The sequence below is a fragment of the Sminthopsis crassicaudata genome, chromosome 2, assembly GCF_048593235.1.
Source record: "Sminthopsis crassicaudata isolate SCR6 chromosome 2, ASM4859323v1, whole genome shotgun sequence".
NCBI classification, from domain to species: Eukaryota; Metazoa; Chordata; class Mammalia; order Dasyuromorphia; family Dasyuridae; genus Sminthopsis; species Sminthopsis crassicaudata.
The window spans coordinates 345,654,352-345,678,422 of record NC_133618.1 but is presented as its reverse complement, the minus strand read 5'-3'; the positions used below and the strand labels follow the sequence as shown (position 1 = coordinate 345,678,422).

General features: G+C 33.3%; 1 protein-coding gene across 1 annotated transcript in view; it reads left to right on the top strand.

Annotated features, from left to right (window-relative positions):
• Positions 1-24,071, top strand: part of LOC141556484 (ninein-like) — a 112,502-nt gene that overhangs the window by 38,481 nt on the left and 49,950 nt on the right. The window contains exons 5-6 of the mRNA XM_074290670.1: positions 9,759-9,798; positions 21,178-21,368. Of these exons, the coding sequence (XP_074146771.1) occupies positions 9,759-9,798; positions 21,178-21,368 (231 nt within the window). The remainder of the gene's footprint in view (positions 1-9,758; positions 9,799-21,177; positions 21,369-24,071) is intronic.

Genomic DNA, 24,071 nt, shown 5'->3' with positions numbered 1-24,071 from the left:
GTATTTTTCTTTTCTTTTTCTTTTTTTGGGGGGAGTAGGGAAGCATTAGAGTTAAGTGAGTTGCCCAGTCACACAGCTAGGAAGTGTTAAATGTCTTAGACTCAAGTCCTCTTGACTTCAGGACCAGTGTTCTAACCACTGTGCAATCTTGCTGCCTCTAAAACTGTATTTTTTATTCTACATGAGGAGTCCATTACCTTACAGTGGCACTTTTATAATCAATATTCCTGAATCAACTTTGGTCATTACGTTGGCCAGAATTCTTACGTCTTTTTAAGTTTTAAAAAATTATTGATTTTACAATTGATGTTATATAAAATGTTCTTTCATTCATTTTTACACCTTCATTTTTGTGGATCTGTTTTGTTTTTACATTACAAACATTTACTGAGAGCACAGTTGATAGTTCTGGATCTGGAGTCAGGAAGACTCTTCATGAATTCAAATCCAGCCTCTGACACACTGTGTGGCTCCGGTCAAATGACTAAACCTTGTTTGTCTCAGTTTCCCTATTTGTAAAATGAGTTGTATAAGGAAGTTGCAAACAAGGGGGACCAAAACTTTTGTAATTCCAGACTATTGTCACAAGTTTTAAAAGTTACATGTTTTAAAAGAATTTGCAGGGGGTAGCTAGGTACCACAGTGGATAGAGCACCAGCCCTGAAGTCAGGAGGTCTGAGTTCAAATCTGGCCTTAGAATACTTAACACTTCCTACTTGTGTGACCCTGGGCAAGTCACTTAACCCCAGTTGCCTCAAAAAAAGACTCAGAGCTATCTCCAAGCTGCAAAATTATAATTGTAGTGCCAATTAAATAAGGCTAAATATTCTCCTGATTCTGCTTACTTCACTGTTCATACAAGTATTTCCAGGTTCCTTTTCATCATTTTTCATTATTTTATCAAGCTATCCTTTTCTTCATTTTTTTTTATGGTATCATATTATTTAATTCCAAATGTCCCATAACTCTGTAAGACAGACTTCCAGAACAAACCTCAAACTCCTGCTTTTATATTAAAGTACTTCTGTGTACATCTTAATACTCTCACATGCTTTAACTTCCTAGTTCTTATGTTATAAATTTCAAATAGACACATACAATATCATACACTGAATACTGCTGTCACTCAAGTTGCAATATTGCAAGTACACTACATCTACATTAATGAACTCTGAAATTCTATTTCATGATTTCAGTCAGTTGGCATAGCACCTCTTTCTCTGCCTATGAGAAATAGCACATCCTGCTCTTTATCTACATTGTGATGTCTAATTTTTGGATCCCTCAAATCTTTCACCCCTGCAATAGCAGCACTCCTCTTTTAATTATCTTAATTCCTTGGTGAGCCAGTTCAATTCTGTATTATTCCCTTCTTTGGGATCCATGACCTTCTTATTATATCATCATTTTGATTGTGTTTGCTACAAATTTATGTTACATATTCTCAACTCAGCCCTCCCTGCTGCTTTAATCCTTAACTCTGTCTTAATCCTTAATTAGACAAATTAATCCTTAATCTGTCTAACTCACATGATAGTTGAAACTATCAGTCATAATTTAGTAATTATTTAGTAATAATTACTATTATTGAAAACAATACTTCATTATCTTTTTATATCATAATTTATTCAGTTTGACACTTCATTTCTAGTTCTATACTACAACAAAAAGTGCTACTTGAAATTTGATTGTACATATAGATACTTCTTCTGTGTGTGTCGTTTTGTTTTTTTTTAACTGACTGGGTATATTTGGTTTTAATTGAGCTTTGGGTTGTTTGAAATTGCTTTCCAGAATGGTTTGACCAATTCAGAGTTCCTTTAGACAGTGGATTAGTCTCTCTTCCCTGACACCTTTCAAAAACAGTTGTGATTTTCCTCATTTATTACCCTAATTTAATAGGTGTGTGATGGCACCTCAGTGTTATTTCAACATGTGTTTATTTTATTAGTGATTTAAAACATGTTCCATATGATTGATTGTAGTTTTCATTTGTTCTTTTTTGAAAATTACTTGTTCATATTCTTTTCGTCTATCCTTAAATTCTTTTAATTTCTTATTGCCTTATTATGTCTTATTGCTATAGTAGTGGTAATAATGAATATTCTTGCCTTCCTATTTTATTGGAAAACTGTTACTTTTCTCCCTTTGAAATTAGATATTAATTTGTTACTAACTTTATTTTATTTCTTTTAAAAAATTATCTCTTAATTGTATTAGGATAATAGTATTCTTTGATTCATTATTTCCTCAGATTCTTTTTTTGTCCTCTAGATACTTTTCATTTTATGTAATTTATTTAATTTCTAATTCCTTTTTAAATCCTTAAAGGTCCTTTATTAAGTATGTTTTTAATTGAATTGTGATCAGAAGTAATGTGTTTGGAAATTACCAGTGTAAAAAAATTGTTTCGAAGTAACTGGAGGAAAACACCAAATGAATCCTAAAAAGCAAATAAATAATGATTTCTAGATGCTTAATAATTTTTAAATTATCTCTCCTTAATTTCTTTTCTATTGTCCAAGTTCTTGTTTTTTTTAATATCTTTCATTTCTTTCTATTTCTCCAGTCTTTTTGAAATATTTTTTGTTTTCTTATTGAGTTATTGTTTTCTGTTTGATCCATTCCGATTTTCAGAGCATTCATTTCTTGAGTAAAGATTTTTAGTCTCATTTCATTTTATCAGAGTTTTTCTTTTTTCCATTGCTTTTCCATTTGTGCTTGTTTAATTTCTTTCTGGGTAGCAAGTATTCTTTCAAGGTAGCCATGCTAGAGCTTACCCAAAGCTGCTTTCCCTCAGCTTTCCATCTATCTATCTTTGTTTGTTTATCTATGAAACTCCTGGCTCCCTTTGAGTATTCCTAAGATGGATGGGGAATCTACAGCTATTTTAGAATGGTACATTTCTAAGCACTGTTGAGGTTTTATAGGAAATCTATGTTTCATTATGAGAATAGCATATGACTTGTCTTCCTTTGGTACTTCTTCTAAAACTTCATTGGCATAGTTCAAATAAAAATTCCCTAAATTCACAAATGTAGCTGAGGAAACACCGAGCTATTTGTAATTTTTAATGTTAAAATATGAGATACTTAAACAGTAAATTAGGTTCATCTGCCTTCTAAGTCCTATTCTGCTATTTAGGTGTTTTGGGGTTCAATAATTACATCTTTGACAGATTTTCTGAATCAGAAAAACAAACAATAAATTGTTGACCATCAAGAAAAAATAGATGTATAGACAATGGCAGCAAAGCACAAACTTTTTATTTTTTTGCTGAGGCAGTTGGGAGTTGCCCAGGGTCACACAGCTAATCTGAGCTATAATTGAGGTCAAATTTAAACTCAGATTCTTCTGACTTCAGGGCACTGTGCCATCTAGCTGCCCCTACAGCGTAAGCTTTTAAGAAGACTCATTGAGCAGCAAGCACTTGCATCATTTCATGTCACAAGACAGATAAAGCGGCCACAACTAGCCGCTTCCCCCTTTTGTTAGTCACTGCAGCTCAACAAGAATATTTGAACATACAGAAAATGTATACTACACTAGTTGCATTAATGGAATTATACATTCTAAATTTTACTTAGTAAAGAGTAAGCCTTAGTTAATTGCATTTTGCTACCAAACTAGTAATTATCATCAGTCAAGGTGGGATGGGAGTCTTCATGGTTTGAATCTTTTTTTTTTTTTTTTTTTTTTTTTTTTTCTTGACAAGATTGGTTCCAAATTGGTAACACTCAAAGCTATATTGGCAGTATGGCAGTAAAGGATGAGACCATTTTATTTACTGATGATTTATTTTATAAATGAAAATACAACATCCAGATTCCATTAATGATAGACCTGCAACTTGTCTCATGCTTCCAGTGATAGTAGGCTCTTGAACTGTGAATCATTTAATTGCTTTCAAAGATAGTAGAAAATGAACTAGGCCTTTCAAAGTATATTATGTTCTCAATGAAATAGATCATTTGGCAGATTTGATGTACTGTGAATTACTTACATAGATTCGTATGTATTTAAAAGTAAAATATCTAAGGATTTCTTATGAAAATTAAAATGATAAAATTCTGTTCATAAATATCGATCTTTTTAAAATTTTTTCTTTTGACTTTAAAAAAAACTAAATCATATTGTAATTTTAAATAATTTTCATTTATGTAGTATTTAAGGTTTATACAATATTTTCTTAGCGATCTTGTATAATAAAGAATATAAATATTATTCCTCCTATTTTATAAATCCAAAAAGCAATTTGTCTTCATCACCTAATTGACTTTTTTTTTTTTTTTTTTTTGGTAGAAACTCAATGTTAGAAGGAGAATTTGAATTCAGGTTCATATTTTATCTACTACTGCACTGATTTGAAGAAAAAAAAAAGGCAGTGTTATGAGAAAGTAGGGAATAGTTGGTTAGGAATCTTCTGATTTCTTACATCAGTAAATTTTTTTTCTTTCTAAATTACAAGATTTTGTCCTTAGAAATGTCTTCTTTGTACTCATATCATTCCACACGATAGAAATACCTTCTTTGTACTATCATTTCCTTAAAAAATTATGATGGAAAGCAGTAATGCTAAGTGTTAGCTCAACAAGGAAAATAGCCTAAATCTGTGCTCCCATACTGATTTTAATTAGCAACTTATCCTGAATGAATAGAAAAGTCTGGCAGGCTGAAGCAGATGGTAGGGCAGGATAAATTTGTATAGAAAGTGGAAAGTGCATGGCACAGGCTGCAGATATTAATATAGATTCCAAGCTAGATTCTCAGAATTATTAATGGCTTGGACATCTGCTCGTCTGTCTCACTGTGTAGACCTATTCTCAAATCTCAAAAATCTTTCTTTATGGAGGCCTCCTCCTGAGCATGATCTACCCATATCCAGCTGATTATTATCTCAGCTGGTTAAACAGCTGTTTAATGAGACAGATGTATGATCTGGAGAAAATAGTCTCTCTGAAAGCTATGACTGGTTTCTATGGTATACTTTTTCAGGCTGCTTGACCTTGGACCCTTTTACCTCTTTCTGCTCACAGAGAAACTGTTCTTGACTATACTTAGCATAAAAATGAGGAAATTGAGCAAAAAGATTTGCCACCTTTAGCTGCAGCTAGGAAGGGTGAACTGGAGGGATGACTGCCAGTACCTGAACTAAATTAGGAATTGTCTATTTGTGTGTGTGTGTGTGTGTGTGTGTGTGTGTGTGTGTGCGCGCGCGCGCGCGCGCGTGATTCTATTTATTATAATAAAACCCTGAACCCTTTTTATTTTTTATGAAAATAAGAGTAACAAATGAAATTTTTAAAAAAATAAGCCTTTTTTTTTCAGATTTTTTTTCTCTGCCTGAAGGAACTTATGAGGGAACTTCCCAAATATGCATATTTAGGTATTTATAAATTAAATCCAGGATATCCCCATCCTGAAGTTTTGAGCAATTAATGACAATAGCTTAAACACTACATACTTTTATACTAATAATTTGTATAAAACTTTTACAAAATATAAATTGAAAGGCATGAGATGAAGATGAAAAAAAGTTCATTCTAGAGTCAATAAGAATACACTAGGTTTATTGAATATGGGAGGGACATGGTCAGTCTAGTACTTTAGGAAAATCTTTATGGAAGCTGAGTGGTGCTTTCTAGGTGTCTTTCTCAACTTTGGATACAGAAAGAGGGTGGAAAGTTGCCAAATCCTATTGATTTCATCTTTCTATCTTGTATTTATCCTCTTTCCTTAGTCACAGCTACCATTCTGAAAGCTTTCATCTCACACTTGGACTTTTTCAATAAGCTTCTGTCTCTTTGTCTAATATAGCTTACAATTCTAGTCCATTCTTACTCAGTTACTAAGGTGATCATCTAAAACAAGTTTTACCATGTCAAACCCCTCTTCCCCACTAAATTCTAGTGGTTCCCTATTACCTGTAGGACCAAATATAAATTTTTTTGTTTAGTATTTTAAAGCCCTTTATAAACTGGTGCTTTCCCACATTTCCATTATTCTTACACTTTACTCCTTTCTGTGTACTCAGTTTAACTCAATTCAATGACACAAGCCTACTTGTTGCCTACTAAGACATTCCTCCTGACTCTGCCTTTTAATGTCTATGTTCTATTTCTTTTTTTTTTAATTTTATAATTTTAACATTTTTGACAGTACATATGCATAGGTAATTTTTTACAACATTATCCCTTGTACTCCCTTCTGTTCCAAATTTTTCCCTTCCTTCCCTCCACCCCTCCCCTAGATGGCAGGCATTCCCATACATAGTAAATATCTTATAGTATATACTAGGTATAATATATATGTGCAGAACCGAATTTTGTTGTTGTTGTTGCAAAGGAAGAATTGGATTCGGAAGGTAAAAATAACCTGGGGAGAAAAACAAAAAATGCTAACAGTTTACACTCATCTCCCAGTGTTCCTTTTCTGGGTGTAGCTGATTCTATCCATCATTGATCAATTGGAATTGGATTAGCTCTTCTCTATGTTGAAGATATCCACTTCCATCAGAATACATCCTCATACAGTATCATTGTTGAAGTGTATAATGATCTCCTAGTTCTGCTCATTTCACTCAGTATCAGTTGATGTAAGTCTTTCCAAGCCTCTCTGTATTCCTCCTGTTGGTCATTTCTTACAGAACAATAATATTCCATAACATTCATATACCATAATTTACCCAACCATTCTCCAATTGATGGGCATCCATTCATTTTCCAGTTTCTAGCCACTACAAAAAGGGCTGCCACAAACATTTTGGCACATACAGGTCCCTTTCCTTCTTTAGTATTTCTTTGGGATATAAGCCCAGTAATAGCACTGCTGGATCAAAGGGTAGGCACAGTTTGGGCATAATTCCAGATTGCTCTCCAGAATGGTTGGATTCTTTCACAACTCCATCAACAATGCATCAATGTCCCAGTTTTTCCACATCCCCTCCAACATTCATCATTATTTGTTCCTGTCATCTTAGCCAATCTGACAGGTGTGTAGTGGCATCTCAGAGTTGTCTTAATTTGCATTTCTCTGATCAATAGTGATTTGGAACACTCTTTCATATGAGTGGAAATAGTTTCAATTTCATCATCTGAAAATCGTCTGTTCATATCCTTTGACCATTTATCAATTGGAGAATAGCTTGATTTCTTATAAATTAGACTCAATTCTCTGTATATTTTGGAGATGAGGCCTTTATCAGAACTTTTAACTGTAAAAAATAGTGTTCTCTAGTACTACAATCGAAAGTGTGGATCCTGTATACTCAGTTTTCTTAATAGTTCATCCCTCACAGCCATATGTGGACCTTTATCAGCAAGTTGATGGTTCTTCTTTTTTAGTACGTTGTCAAGATTTGCTGTAGCTTTTCTTCTGATTTCATGACTGTAGTCACTATCTGCAGTGAATATAAAATATAAGAATATATTTGAATGTAAAAGAATATAAAATCTGACACTGTTTCCATTTCTTCTTCCTAAGAAAAGGAAATAATGAGACCAGTTGTAAAGAATTTTTTTGATGTCAAGTCCTCTCTCACCCTCATCAAGAAACTTCCCCTTCACTTTTTGCCATCAGAGTGGTATCATATGCACATCTGAGATGTGCAGCATTGTTAATTCTGGCTTTTGTTCAACCAGCTTGGCATTTTGTATTCTGTCTATAATTAAATAAATAAGTAATAATATATAGCCTTATTATATTCCTTTCCCATCCTTAACCAGTTGTTTCTTGTTTAGTTCTAATAGTTGCTTCTTGACTTACATACACATTCCTAGGAGACAAGTAAAATGTTCGGGTACTTTTATCTCTTTGAGGACACTTGTCACATTTTGTTGTGATCTATACAGTCACAAACTTTATTTATGTCAATGAAGCAGGAGGAGATATTTTTCTGGAACTCCTTGTTTTCTCCATAATCCAGAAATTACTGGCAGTTTGGTCTATTCTTCTGCCTCTTCAAAAACCAGTCTGCTTTCCTGTTAATTCAGATATGCTGAAACCTAGCAGAATCTTAAGCATAACCTTGCTAGTTTGTGAAAAGAGTAGTGCTATTACTCAGTAATCCGAGCATTTCTTTTTTAAAATTCTATTTAACTTTAAAAGATGCAAATTTCTTTATGAATCATGTTGGAAAAGAAAAATTGGAACAAAAGGGAAAAACCATGACAGGAAAAAAAAAAAACAACAAAAAAAGAAGTTGATTTACAGTCTATCTCCATAGTACTTTTTCTGGATGCAGATGACATTTTCTATTCAAAGATTGTTCTTTAAGACTCATTCATTCATTCATTTATTTTTCTTTTTATTGACAAAACATATATATGGGTAATTTTTCAACATTGACCCTCGCAAAAACTTGTTCCAACTTTTCCCCTCCTTCCCTCCACCCCCTCCCCTAGATGGCAGGTTGTCCTATACATGTTAAATATGTTAACGTATATATTAAATACAATATATGTATACATATTTATACGATTGTCTTGCTATACAAAAAAAAATTGGATTTAGAAAAAAGGTAAAAATAACCTGGGAAGAAAAACAAAAATGCAAGCAAACAATAATAGAAAGAGTGTAAATACTATGTTGTGGTCCACACTCATTTCTCAGTGTTCTTTCACTGGGTTCTGTTCATTATTGATCAATTGGAACTGATTTGGATTCTCTCATTGTTGATAGCCACTTCCATCAGAACTGATCCTCATATAGTATTGTTGTTGAAATGTATAATGATCTCCTGGTTCTGCATTCACTTATTTTTGAAATTTATGGCCTAGTTGTATTGTCTCTGGGTCAAAAAGAATTGGCATTTTAATCATTTATTTTCTCAAGATAATTAACTTGATAATAACTTGATTGTTCCACCAATAAGGCAATCTCTCTTCCGTTTCTCTTTCTATAACCACTTCCATCATTATCATCTTTTGTCATCATTGCCAATTTTCTTAGAGTCAGGTGAAATCTCAGGATTTTAACTTTTAATATTTCTCTTATTAATATTTTAATATTTCTCTTATTATTTAGTGATTTGGATCATTTTTTCACATATTTAATAATGTGTAATTCTTTGAGAAATGTTTATTCATATCTGTTGACTATTAGAGAATGGCTTTTGGTCTTATATGCTTATTTAAATTGTCTACATATCATGGATTGACTTTTATCAGATATATTTGATATAGAGTTTTTCCAGTTAACTACTTTTTTATCTTAGTTGCAATTACTTGTTCATTTAAAAGTTTTACAATTTCATCAAATCAGAATTACCTATTATGAAATGTTAATGAAGTTAGGAGCTAAAATAGTCACAAAGGTTGTGATTTCGGTTCCAGTTTGGATAGAAAAGGAAGCCAAATATATGTGTAGTTTCTTCAGGTTTAAAAGACTTATACCAGATATGTAGAAGGTTTTTATTCAAGATCTGTTGACACATAATTTAAAAAATTTGTATACATAAAAAGTAGGTTTGTTGAATGTGTTCTAAATGAGGCTGCCTAATTTTCTCTCACATTTTTGAGGATACTATTGGAATATTCTGACTGCCTCACCATATCTCAGCTCATCTTTTCTTCTTATAAAATTCCTTGATGACACTTTGATACTACTGCTCTTCCAAATTTATTATTGGTTATAAATTGCATCATGTTCATACCTACCATGCATCTTTTCATTGTTTGCTGTGTGATGTTAATTTTTATTTCTTTAGAAACTTATATTCTATGACTCAATGATATTCATTCTTTTTAAATTTTTCGTAGTGTTACAAGGCTCAGCATAATGAAGAATATGAAGCAGAAGGTAAGAGCAATTATTTATTTTGACCACAATTTATGCAAATGAATTTGTAAGAATAATCAAAATCCAAACTGTACGAAATTCTGTGCTTATGTGCTTTTTGAACAAAAAGTCCAAAAAGGCACATTCTTACCATTGGATAGTTGGATATGTTTATTTCCCTTTATGTTCTATGCTTTATACAAATGATCAATCAGATCTACTAGTCATATGACTATCTTGCTCTGAAAGCAAGTTCTGTTGGAACTAAATAGTTTTAACATAAAGTTTTAAAATAATTTCATATGAAATAATATTAAAATAATATTTTAATATAATTGAATACAAATTATACTTAATTATCAGTACTCCTGGTTTTCAGTTAAATATTTTCTCAAATACATTATGAACTTTTATTAATATTTTTTTTAATATAAGTGAGTTATAAGTAGGATATGCAAATGAACTTATCCCCTAGACAATTAGAAATTGAGGCCTAGACCTGTAGATTTAGGAATTTTATTCAGAGAAAGACTAATTGACATTATGGTCTATAGAAAAAATTTGAAATGTTTACATGCATGCCAAATCTATCCTTCTTCTCAACGATTTGGTTTCTTTCAAGGAGATGTGACATTTGAAAAGTTTGGGGAGACTAAGTTTCTGGGAAAATTAAATCAGTTTTGTTGACTATGTTTAGAAATCTATTAACAAAATAGGCTCATTGTCCCCTGACAGCCAAAAAGACTCCATATGCCTTTGGACAAGAGGTGACCTATCAAACAGAAATTAAATCTAGTTGATAAATGTGATGGGATGTAGGCTATATTAAAATAAAAGTCTTGGGGCACTTGATAGATGATGTAGTTGATGTAAGGTTATGTAAAGACTTCACAGTGGCTATTCTCTTTGCCAAAAGTCTATGTCTCTTTGACAAAAGTCTATGTAGGAGAGGTTACAGACAAAATGAAGAGATATAATAGATGCCAGGAATTATAAATATGAAATAGAGTGACAGAGTGGAATTTATAATTACCTAGGAGAAAGGGAACCCCTCATGAGGTTGGGGCATGCCCCTAGCTGGCAGGCAAAATCCTGAAAAGGATTGTTGGTTAACTATAAGGAAAAGTGGGGTTAGGAGAGGAGAGGCACCATAAAGCATGGTGGAGGGATACTAGATGGCATGGGGAAGAGGTAAAGGGAAAGATACCATGATATGGAATGTTGTGGTAAACTGACTCAAAGGAGGGCAGTTGGTATGGTATGTACCCTAAGTAAGTTGATAGGGAAAATTTAAGCTTAGGACATGACTGGTATTGATGACAGTACATGACAAGGTGAGGCTGCTCCAGAGCCTTTAAGAGGGTAGTCTCTTAGGGGTTTAACATAACTTGGATTTCTGACTGGATGACCTCCCCAGTGATGGGATCATGGAGCTAAACTTATCTCTATTGGAGCCTTTTCCCTGCCTGCTCCAGGGAATAATTTTTATCAATGCTTCAATTTCTGTCATCCATCTGTGTCATCCTCATTTTGGTTAATTAAGATATCAATTTCCACTTAAGAGAGACAGACAGACAGACAGACAGACACACACACACACACACGCACACATACACAAAACAGCAAGAGAGACAGAAACAGAGAATCAACACTTCTCCAGACCTGTCTGGAAAAGAGCAGAAATACACCTGTTGTGCCAAATTTCTCTTACTGTCTGATGAGATGTTGGCCTGGGACATCTCCCATATTTTCCATACTGATTGATTTCTGGATGAAGAAGTAAAAAGGAGGAAAAAGTTTGGTCCTAATATAATAATTAGTTACTAAATATAAGAGAGAAATAATAATTTCTCACAGACACTAACAACCTTCTAATTATTCAGATCCACAATCTTTGTGTCATCCTAGACATGATCCTTATTATGATTATGGAGACATAATCCTTCATCCCACATATCCAATAAGTTTTTAGATCTTACTATTTCTGCTTTCATAACTTTCCTTGAATTTTATCAGATAAAATATTTTGTTTAGCACTATGTACATTGTAATTGCTTAAGGGTATTGTTCCTTTCTCCCTTTTCCTATTTATATACTTACCACTTCATTATCATTTCTTGCTTAAATTATGGGAAGAATCTCTTATTTTCTTCTTTTTCATGTGGCTGCCAAACTATCACAAGACACTGGCTATTCTCTGTGCCTGCAGTTTACTAATTTTAATTTACTATGAAACAGAATTTGCTTTAATGTATGGGCAAAATTAACAATTAAGAATTAAACAAATATGGAATATATGCAGATACTTGCAGAGTAGTCTTGAAGCCAAGGCTGAATGACTATTGATTTGGTAACATTGTAAAAGTTCTTAATTAGATACAGGTTGGACCAGATGTTCATTAAAGTCCTTTTCAACTCTTATAGCTCTTGAGGGAGGGAGACAGTGAGAAAAGGTGGCATGATAACTAGTGTGAAAGATACATATCAAAAACAAATTTTCATTAATGAAATCAATAGATTCTTAGAGCTGGATAAGATCTAAAATAACTTTTACCCACTTTACAGAAGCAATTCACAAAATTAAGATTCACAAAACTGACTTTCTCAAGATAGTAGGTGAGAACTTTTCTGATTCCCAGTCCAATTGTGTGTTACAAATAGTTTTTCTCAAGAATTGTGCATTGAGCCCTAGTGTGTCCATTTCTGACTAATTATAAAGAATGCAGTTATCATTTTCAAAAAAACTTAATGTTTCTGATTATATAACTATCATTTTAACAACACAAAAATAGTATTCCATAAACCTGTTTACCTATTGAGATGTAACCCCTTAAATTTGCAATTTAAGGCTAAAGCTTAAGCATCAGTTACCAACTACTAACAAGGTAATTCAGTAGCATGGGATATGTCCCATTTTATAACTTGTTCTTGGTTAACAGTAAATTTAAATAGTCTTCAAACCAGAAAGAGCAAGCAGTGATTTTCATTACTGGCAGTAAATATTAATGAATAAATTAACTGTACTACTTTTGATACTCCAGCGTTCATTTTGAGAAAAAAATGATTATTATTGTTTTATTTTTTTTTTTTTTTTTTTTTTTTTCAGGAATTCAAGGGTAATTTAATATTAGGAAGCATAATTCATCATATCAATAACAAAAACAAAAAAAATAATGTGATTATCTCAAGAGATACAGAGAAAAAAAGCTTTTGACAATATACAACAATTTCTATGAAAAACCCTAGATAGATAAATATAATGCAATTTTCTTTAAAATGCTAAGTTACATCTATCTAAAACTGTCAGCAAACATAATATGCAAAGGGGAAAATAGATTAGAAACATTCTTAATAAGATCAAGGGTGAAACAAAAATGACCATTATCACCACTATTATTCAATATTATATTAGAAATCTTAACTTTAACAATGAGAAAAGAAATAAAAATTGAAGAAATAAGGATATGCAATAAGGAAAAATTATCTTTTTGCAGATGATTTGTTTTTTTTTTTTTTTTTTTTTTAAATTTTTTATTTTATTTTATAATTATAACATTTTTTAACAGTACATATGCATGGGTAATTTTTTACCACATTATCCCTTGCACTTACTTCTATTCAGATTTTTTCCCTTCCTCCCCCAACCCCCTCCCCCAGATGGCAAGCAGTCTTATATATGTTAAATATATTACAGTATAATTTAGATACAATATATGTGTGTAGAACCGAATTTTTTTGTTGCACAGGAAGAATTGGATTCAGAAGGTAAAAATAACAGTTTACATTCATTTCCCAGTGTTCCTTTTCTGGATGTAGCTGGTTCTGTCCATCATTAATCAATTGGAATTGGATTAGCTCTTCTCTATGTTGAAGAAATCCACTTCCATCAGCATACATCCTCGTACAATATCATTGTTGAAGTGTATAATGATCTTCTGGTTCTGCTCGTTTCACTCAGCATCAGTTGATGTAAGTCTCTCCAAGCCTCTCTGTATTTCTCCTGTTGGTCATTTCTTATAGAACAATAATATTCCATAACATTCATATACCATAGTTTACCCAACCATTCTCCAATTGATGGACATCCATTCATCTTCCAGCTTCTAGCCACTATGAAAAGGGCTGCCACAAACATTTTGGCACATACAGGACCCTTTCCCTTCTCTAGTAGTTCCTTGGGGTATAAGCCCAGTAGTAGTATGGCTGGGTCAAAGGGTATGCACATTTTGATAACTTTTTGGGCATAATTCCAGATTGCTCTCCAGAATGGTTGGATTCTTTCACAACTCCACCAACAATGCATCAGTGTCCCAGTTTTCCCACAGCCCCTCCAACATTCATCGTTATTTGTTCCTGTCATCTTAGCCAATCTGACAGGTGTGTAATGATACCTCAGAGTTGTCTTAATTTGCATTTCTCTGATCAATAGTGATTTGGAACACTCTTTCATATGAGTGGAAATAGTTTTAATTTCATCATCTGAAAATTGTCTGTTCATATCCTTTGACCATTTATCAATTGGAGAATGGCTTGATTTCTTATAAATTAAAGTCAATTCTCTGTATATTTTGGAGATGAGGCCTTTATCAGAACCTTTAACTGTAAAAATTTTTTCCCAATTTGTTACTTCCCTTCTAATCTTGTTTGCATTAGTTTTGTTTGTGCAGAAACTTTTTAATTTGGTGTAATCAAAATGTTCTATTTTGTGATCAATAATGGTCTCTAGTTCTCCCTTGGACACAACTCCTTCCTCCTCCACAAGTCTGAGAGGTAAACCATCCCATGTTCCTCCAATTTATTTATGATTTCGTTCTTTATGCCTAAATCTTGGACCCATTTTGATCTAATCTTAGTATGTGGTGTTAAATGTGGGTCCATGCCTAGTTTCTGCCATACTAATTTCCAGTTTTCCCAGCAGTTTTTGTCAAATAATGAATTCTTATCCCAAAATTTGGGATCTTTGGGTTTGTCAAAGATTAGATTGCTATTTTTATTCACTATCTTGTCCTGTGAACCTAACCTATGCCACTGATCAACTAGTCTATTTCTTAGCCAATACCAAATGGTTTTGGTGATTGTTGCTTTATAATATAGCTTTAAATCAGGTACACTTTCACCACCTTCCTCTGACTTTTTTTTCATTAGTTCCCTTGCAATGCTCGACCTTTTATTCTTCCATATGAATTTTGTTGTTATTTTTTCTAGGTCATTAAGAAAGTTTCTTGGGAGTCTGATTGGTATAGCACTAAATAAATAGATTAGTTTGGGGAGTATTGTCATCTTTATTATATTCGCTCGGCCTATCCAAGAACATTGAATGTCTTTCCAATGATTTAAATCTGACTTTATTTTTGTGGCAAGTGTTTTGTAATTTTGCTCATATAATTCCTGACTCTCCTTTGGTAGATATATTCCCAAATATTTGATACTATCGACTGTTATTTTGAATGGAATTTCTCTTTGTATCTCTTGCTGTTGGATTGTGTTGGTAATGTATAAAAATCCTGAGGATTTATGTGGATTTATTTTGTATCCTGCGACTTTGCTAAAATTCTGAATTATTTCTAATAGCTTTTTAGCAGAGTCTTTGGGGTTCTCTAAGTATACCATCATGTCATCTGCGAAAAGTGACAATTTGATTTCTTCATTTCCTACTCTAATTCCTTGGATCTCTTTCTCGGCTCTTATTGCCAAGGCTAGAGTTTCTAGTACTATATTGAATAGTAATGGTGATAGTGGGCAACCTTGTTTCACTCCTGATCTTACAGGGAAAGGTTCTAGTTTATCACCATTACATATGATGTTTACTGAAGGTTTTAAATATATGCTCCTTATTATTTTAAGGAATAGTCCATTTATTCCTATACTCTCAAGAGTTTTTAGTAGGAATGGATGTTGGATTTTATCAAATGCCTTTTCTGCATCTATTGAGATGATCATATGGTTTTTATTAATTTGATTATTAATATGGTCAATTATACTAATAGTTTTCCTAATATTAAACCATCCCTGCATTCCTGGTATAAATCCCACTTGGTCATAGTGTATTATCCTGGGGATGATTTTCTGAAGTCTATTTGCTAATATCTTATTTAAGATTTTAGCATCAATATTCATTAAGGAAATTGGTCTATAGTTTTCTTTCTCAGTTTTCGATCTACCTGGTTTAGGTATCAGTACCATGTCTGTGTCATAAAAGGAATTTGGTAGGACTCCTTCAATCCCTATTTTTTCAAATAGTTTACATAGCATTGGAGTTAGTTGTTCTTTAAATGTTTGGTAGAATTCACCTGTAAATCCATCTGGTCCTGGGGACTTTTTCTTAGGAAGTTGGTTAATAGCTTGGTCTATTTCTTTTTCTGAGATGGGACTATTTAGGCTACTTACTTCTTCTTCTGTTAATCTGGGCAAGCTATATTTTTGAAGGTATTCTTCCATTTCATTTAAGTTATCGAATTTATCGGCATAAAGTTGAGCAAAGTAGCTCCTAACTATTATTCTAATTTCCTCTTCATTAGTAGTGAGTTCACCCTTTTCATTTTCAAGACTATCAATTTGCTTTTTCTCTTTCCTTTTTTTAATCAGGTTTACTAAGGGTTTGTCTATTTTGTTGGTTTTTTCATAAAACCAACTCTTAGTTTTATTAATTAATTCAATAGTTTTTTTTACTTTCAATTTTATTAATCTCACCTTTTATTTTTTGAATTTCAAGTTTTGTGTTTGTCTGGGGGTTTTTAATTTGTTCCTTTTCTAGCAATTTTAGTTGTAAACCCAATTCGTTGGCCCTCTCTTTCTCTATTTTATGCAAGTAGGCCTGTAGAGATATAAAACTTCCCCTAATTACTGCTTTGGCTGTATCCCACACATTTTGGTATGATGTCTCATTATTGTCATTTTCTTGGGTGAAGTTATTAATTATGTCTATGATTTGTTGTTTTACCCAATCATTCTTTAGTATAAGATTGTTTAGTTTCCAATTATTTTTTGGTCTATTTTCCCCTGGCTTTTTATTAAATGTTATTTTGATTGCATTATGGTCTGAAAAGGATGCATTTACTATTTCTGCCTTACTACATTTGATTTTGAGGTTTTTATGCCTTAGTATATGATCAATTTTTGTATAGGTTCCATGAACTGCTGAGAAGAAAGTATATTCCTTTCTGTCTCCATTTAGCTTTCGCCAAAGATCTATCATATCAAACTTTTCTAGTATTCTATTTACCTCTTTGACTTCTTTCTTATTTATTTTGTGGTTTGATTTATCTAATTCTGAGAGTGCAAGGTTGAGATCTCCCGCTATTATAGTTTTGCTATCTATTTCCTCTTGCAGCTCTCTTAATTTCTCCTTTAAGAATTTAGATGCTGCACCACTTGGTGCATACATGTTTAATATTGATACTGCTTCACTATTGATGCTTCCCTTTAGCAGGATATAATGCCCTTCCTTATCTCTTTTAATTAGATCAATTTTTGTTTTTGCTTGATCTGAGATGAGGATGGCTACTCCTGCTTTTTTGGTTTTGCCTGAAGCATAATAGATTCTGCTCCACCCTTTTACTTTTAGTTTGAATGTCTCATCCTGTTTCAGGTGTGTTTCCTGTAAACAACATATAGTAGGATTCTGACTTTTAATCCAGTCTGCTAATTGCTTCCTCTTTATGAGGCAGTTTGCCCCATTCACATTTATGGTTAGAAGGACTAATTCTATATTGCTTGCCATCCTATTAACCCCTGCTTATGCTTTTCCCCTTTCCTTCCCTTTTACCCTCCTATCCAGTATTAAACTGGTGAACACCACTTGCTTTTCACAGCCCTCCCTTTTTAGGATCCCTCCCCCACCTTAAAGATCCTCCCCTTATTTTGCCCCTTTTCCTCGAAATTACTGTATTCCCTTCCCCTTAGCTTACTCCTTCCCTTTCACTTTTCAATGAAGTGGAAGAAGTTTCACCATATATCGAATATGTCTATTGATACACGCTATGTTCATCTCCCTCCTTTCTTTCTCTCAGATATAATAGGTTACCTTTGCCTCTTCATGAGATGTAGTACCACCACTTTATACTTTTTTATGATATAATCTCCTTTCCACCTTTAGTTTCTAAGACAAATTGTACATATGTTCTTTACATATTTTTTTTGACAGAAGTATAGTTCTCAAGATTTCTTTTTACCTTTTTTAGAAGTCTCTTGAGTTCTGTATTTGAAGATCAAACCTCTTATGTAGGTCTGGTTTTTTCATCAAAAATAGATGGAATTCATTTATTTCGTTAAATGTCCATCTTCTTCCCTGGAAAACGATGCTCATTCTTGCTGGGTAAGTTATTCTTGGCTGCATACCAAGTTCCTTAGCCTTTCGGAATATCATGTTCCAGGCCCTGCGTTCTTTTAATGTGGATGCTGCTAGATCCTGTGTTATCCTTATTGTGGATCCTCCATATCTGAATTGTTTTTTTCTAGCAGCTTCCAATATCTTTTCCTTTGTCTGATGGTTCTTGAACTTGGCCACTATATTTCTTGGCGTTTTGATTTTAGGGTCCCTTTCAGTAGGTGATCGATGAATTTTCTCAATGTCTATTTTACCCTCTGTTTCCAAAACGTCTGGGCAGTTCTCTTTGATAATTTCCTCGAAAATGGTGTCCAAGCTCTTTTTTTCCTCCCATTTTTCAGGGAGTCCGATTATTCTCAAATTGTCTCTCCTGGATCTGTTTTCCAGGTCTGTTGTCTTTCTGGTAAGGTACTTGACAGTCTTTTCAATTGTTTCATTTCTCTGGTTTTGCTTGACTCCCTCTTGGTTTCTCCTTGAGTCATTCATTTCTACTTGTTCCAGTCTAATTTTCAATGATGTATTTTCTTCACTCACTTTTTTTATATCTTTTTGTAATTGTCCAATTGAGTTTTTATCTTCTATGGAATTTTTTTCCATTGTATCCATTTTATTTTTTAGAGAGCTGATTTCTTTTTCCAGATCTCTAATCCTGTTTTCCTTGGAGTTGTTTACCTTTTCCAGCTCACTAATCCTATTTTCCTTGGAGTTGTTTACCTTTTCCAGCTCACTAATCTTGTTTCTCAATGATTTGATTTCTTTATCCATTCTGTCTTTGAATGCATGGGATGACTTCTCCAGGCTCTCTTGCCAAGCTTCCCTTTCCTTTTCCCATTTCTCTTCCAGCTCTCTTGTGAGAGCCTTTTTGATTTCCTCTATGAGGTTCTTTTGTATTGAGGAGCAGCTTATATCCCTCCCAGGGGATACATCTGGGGACACTCCGTTCCCAGTCTCCTCAGCACTTGAAGTCCGCTCCCTCTCCACACAGAAGCCGTCAATGGTTAGAGCCCTTTTGAATTTTTTGTTCATTTTGTCAGAGTAGGAATCAAAGAAAACAAACTGACAAGAGAAACAATTGGTCTGTTTTGCGGGGGATAAGGCTGGATGTTATTAATGGGCTTCCTCTACAGACTGGGGCTAGGGCAGCAGAGAGCCACTAACAGAACAGCAATGAGAACGCACCGAGTCAGTCCAGGTGGGGGTTGGGGGTGGCCGGGCTCTGAGAGACGCTGGCTTTCTGGGGTTTTAATCTTCACCTCCGGTGTTTACACCCTCTCTGCTGCTCCTGGCTTGCTGCCAAGACGGAGCATCCACACTGGGGCAAAAGCCCTTTCGCAGAAATGGCAGAGATCACACCCCTCCCCCTCAGGTCTGAGCTGTGTGAGCTGCCTGTCTTGCTCTGGCTGTCTACCCTCAGTCTGCGCCCAGTCTGATTGACCCTCCCCCGAACAAACACAGACCTTTTCTGGCGACTTTCAAGGATGTCTTCTCTTGGTGATAATTTGTGGATTTCTTTCTGGGTCAAGCATCAAGTCAGAGGCTTGTCATGAAGTAAGTTCTGAGAGAAAACCTATTATTGTTTTATTTAATAACAAGTTATTGTAGTGAGACCAAGACTATTTTATCCAAAATCAAATAATATGGAAAATCTTGTGCAAAGATTTACCCAGCCCCAAATCTCATCAGACAATAAAAGAAATTTAAAAAACATTTAAATTTTAAATTTTTTTTTAAAGTTTGGGCTAATGAGTGCATTCTTATTCGTTGTTTGCTCTGACAGGTCTGGGAAAATGTGGGTCCTTGCTTTTGTTGTACAGGTGAATTAGTGTATTTAACCAAAATTTGGGTGATCCAAGTCACATTACCTAAAACCCTCATTATAATATAGCCCAACCTCTTATTGTAATATTAATTTTATCATTGATAAAATCAATCAGAATTGATTGTTTTCGTCAGAAACATCTACTCTTCTAAGAGCATATAAACTGTCAACCCACCACCAAAAGGGGTTTTTGGTCTAAGAGAGAAAGTCAAATGACATTTTATTAATGAACATTCTGGCATCATTAATAAAATAATAAAATTACCCAGAAACTATCTCTCTCAAAGTTTTTGAATATCACAGTTTTCTTTTTTTTTTCTTTATGTAATTTTCTTTATTTTTTTAAAATTTTTTGTTTAAGTTTTATTTTATATAATTATTAGTACAATAATATGCATCCATAATTTTTTTACAAGTGAATGTTTTTTTTAATTAATAATTTTTTATTATATATATATTTTTTATAATATTATCCCTTGTATTAATTTTTCCAAATTATCCCCCCCCCCCGTTCCCTCCCCCCGATGACAGGCAATCCCATACATTTTACATGTGTTACAATATAGCCTAGATACAATACATGTGTGTGAATATCATTTTCTTGTTGCACAATAAGCATTAGATTCCGAAGGTACATGCAACCTGGGCAGACAGATATTAGTGCTAACAATTTACATTCACTTCCCAGTGTTTCTTCTCTGGGTGTAGAATATCACAGTTTTCAAGGACATGCATTAACTATGTCAAGGATGATTTCATACTAAATCATGAATTTATGAATGTATGAAATACGCAGCAGACAGCATGACACTGTAACAGAGGATTAATGTACTTTAATTTTCAAATGGGACATATCCCTAATTGGGAGTTTAGCATGATTTAATTCCTATATATATGATAGGCTTATGGAGATTACAACATTGATCTATTTGAAAGTGTTAAGTTTAGAATAATAATGGTCATTATTGGAAGGATAACTTAATAGACAAATAGTGAGAAAGGATTAATAAATATTTTTAAAAATAGTTCTTAACCTTTGATCTACTCTTCTGATTACAGAATATAATTAGCCAGATTTCTAATTATTCTGCTGAAAGTATAACACAAGGCTTCTAACTGCTGACTATTCAGATTCTAAGGCTATTTTCATACTTGGCTAAAGATCTGACAAGGAGAAAATTAGTATATTTAAGGTTGTAAGAATTTTTCCTTATATAAATTCAACAACAGAAAGCAATTAACCATTTTATTTCAGGCCAATTAAGATTTTGGAACCCTGATGACTTAAATGCTTCACAAAAGGGATCTTCTCTTTCTCACGACTGGATTGATGACAAACTGCATGAAATTTGTGAAGATCTGGCAGTAACTCAAGATGACCATTTCAACAAAAAGAAGCTGATCTCCATCTGTGAACAGTATGGCTTGGGAAACATCAATAAGGAGGTAATTATAGTTAAATTTTGATTTCTTTTTTGTCTTTTTCAGTTTGCCAGGTAATGTTTTCATAAGACACTGGTTTACAATGCTTTCTTCAGAACCATGTGAGATAGCTATTACAAGTATTTCCATTTTACAGATCAGCAAAATAAAACTTTTTTTTACAGATCAGCAAAATAAAACTCAGTAGGTGCTTTGGGAAGATAGTAGGGGGAAAGAGAAAGGTAATACTTATTTTCCTTCCTTTTTCTCTTACAAGGAGAATTGACTTTGGATCGGAAAGCTTAGCACACAATAACTGGAATGATTTAAAATCAGAGGAACTGATCAGAGGAACTCAAATCTAAAATATGTCAATTAATACATGCGGAAATCACTTATCCTCTCTGGGCCTCTGTAAAATGAAAGGATTGAATTAGATAGCTTCTGAGTTCCTTTCTAGCTCCAAATTTATGATCCTGTGAAAGAACAAAATTTACTAAAAGGAGAGTTGATTACACAAAAGAAGTTAAAAGATGTTGAAAATTAAAAGATGTAATGCCAGTACTTCGTTAAGTACAATAACTTCATACATTTAAATCGTTGGGTCTAGATAACCTACTTCCTGGAGTAATAAAACCTTTCTCACATATCCATAACTTTATATATGCAGGTTCCTTTTTTTAGCATATTTATGGTTTTCCTCCTTCTAAAATTGCTTTATATTTACTTTGCATATATCCTGAAGTGAGAAGGAAAACAAAATGCAAGCAAACAACAAAAAGAGTGAAAATACTGTGTTGTGATTTAAATCAGTTCCCATTATCCTCTCTCTGGGTGCAGATGGCTTTTTTCATCACAAGACCATTGGACCTAAACCTGTAGATTTGAACTCAAGAAGTCTTCCTGACTCTAGGCCCAGCATTTTATCCACTGAGCCACCTAGCTGCCCAATTGTATATTTATTGCCAATTTCTGAGGTATAAATATTCAGAATCAAAATTTATATCTAAAGGAAAATTCACAAGAATGCTACAGCGAGGGAAAATGGATAACCAGGAATTGTGAATTATATATTTTCCCCTATACTGCTAGGAAAGTTTATGTTACAGACTACAGAGCTACATTTTGTATACCTGGTCTTCCTTAGTAAAAAATATGACTTTATAAAAGCTAAGTCTGTCTGAGTAAGGAATATCAGTTGGTGATTTTGTGGGGTTCATGAGATACTTTCAAAGCTAAAATCCCAAGGGGAAAAGTAACAATCACTCTTGGAGGACCCAACCTTCAGGTGCAAGTAAGATTCTAGAGCACGTACTACATTCTATACTATACATTCTAAAAGAGATTGTAATGGTTTAATGTTAACATGGCAGGAAGTCTCCAGTGGAGAACCACCAGTGATTTTTGGTTGACCTCATCTTGCTAAAGTTATAGATGGTCTGTTTTTCAAAATTACCGAGACTATAAAGCCGAGTCAGATAGCTAACATATTGTATAACTGAGTCCGAAACCAAAAAGATCTTGACAGACAAGAGCACTGGACTAAATTTAAAAGCTGTAATTAAATGGGGATAAATGGATTTCAAGCCAAAATGTGACAGATAATAAAACTACTGTGACATTGGGATGTATTAAATGATGCATAGTTTGGAAGGCTAGGGAAATGAAATACTGTGTTCTAAACTCCTCGTGGTTAGTCCATGTGACACTTTATCTGAAGAATTGTGTTCTATTTGGAATATCATAGAAATAGCATTTACAAATTAAAAAATCTCCAGAAGCAGGGCAGCCAAAGGAAGAGTTGAGGAACTTATGAAATAAGTTGAATAACTTATGAAAACTAGTTGAAAGAATTGGATGTATTTGACTTGGATGTATGTAACCTAAAGAAAAGAAGAAATAAAGATATCCATTGTCATTTCTATTATTCTATTTGTTTCTAGAGATTAAAGGAAGAGGCAAAAAAATCATCACTTTATGCAGATATATAATGGTTTACTTAGAAAAACATAATAGGTAAAAATGAATGAAAAATTACTTCAAAACTTCAGCAAAGTGTCAGTATTTTAAAAATGCACAAATCAGCATTTCTGATTATCAATAAAACCCATCAGCTTTTAGTTGTGTTAGTTTAGTTAGTGATAGAAAAGGAAATTCCATTTAATATAATTAGAGAATATATTAAATATTTGGAATTTGTTGTAAGATGCGTACACAATGGTATATATACAAAATTCTTTTTGTTTGGACCATGTCAATTTACAAAAATAATTGATTTGAAATTGTCTTAGATCACTGCATCTAAATCTTTCACAGTTGATTATTGTAACTATAATGTTGAGCAATTTTCTTCTGGTTATGCTCACTTAAATTTCCATCAGTTCATATTCCTAGGTTTTTTCTGAAACTGTTTCCCTCATCATTTCTCATAACACAATAGTTTTTTAAATCACAATTATATATCATAACTTGTTCAATCATTCTCCAAGTGATGGATATCACCTCAATCTATTATTCTCTATTACCACAAAAAGAACTGGTATAAAGACATTTGTACATATTTTGTACATATTTTCCTTTTTTTTTTTTTTTTTTTTAATCTATAGGATACAAAATTGGTATGGTATTTCTGGGCCACAGGGTATGTCCAATTTTTTATTGCCTTTGGGCATAGTTCCAAATTGTGACTTGCCCAGGGTTACACAGCTAGGAAGTGTTAAGTGTCTG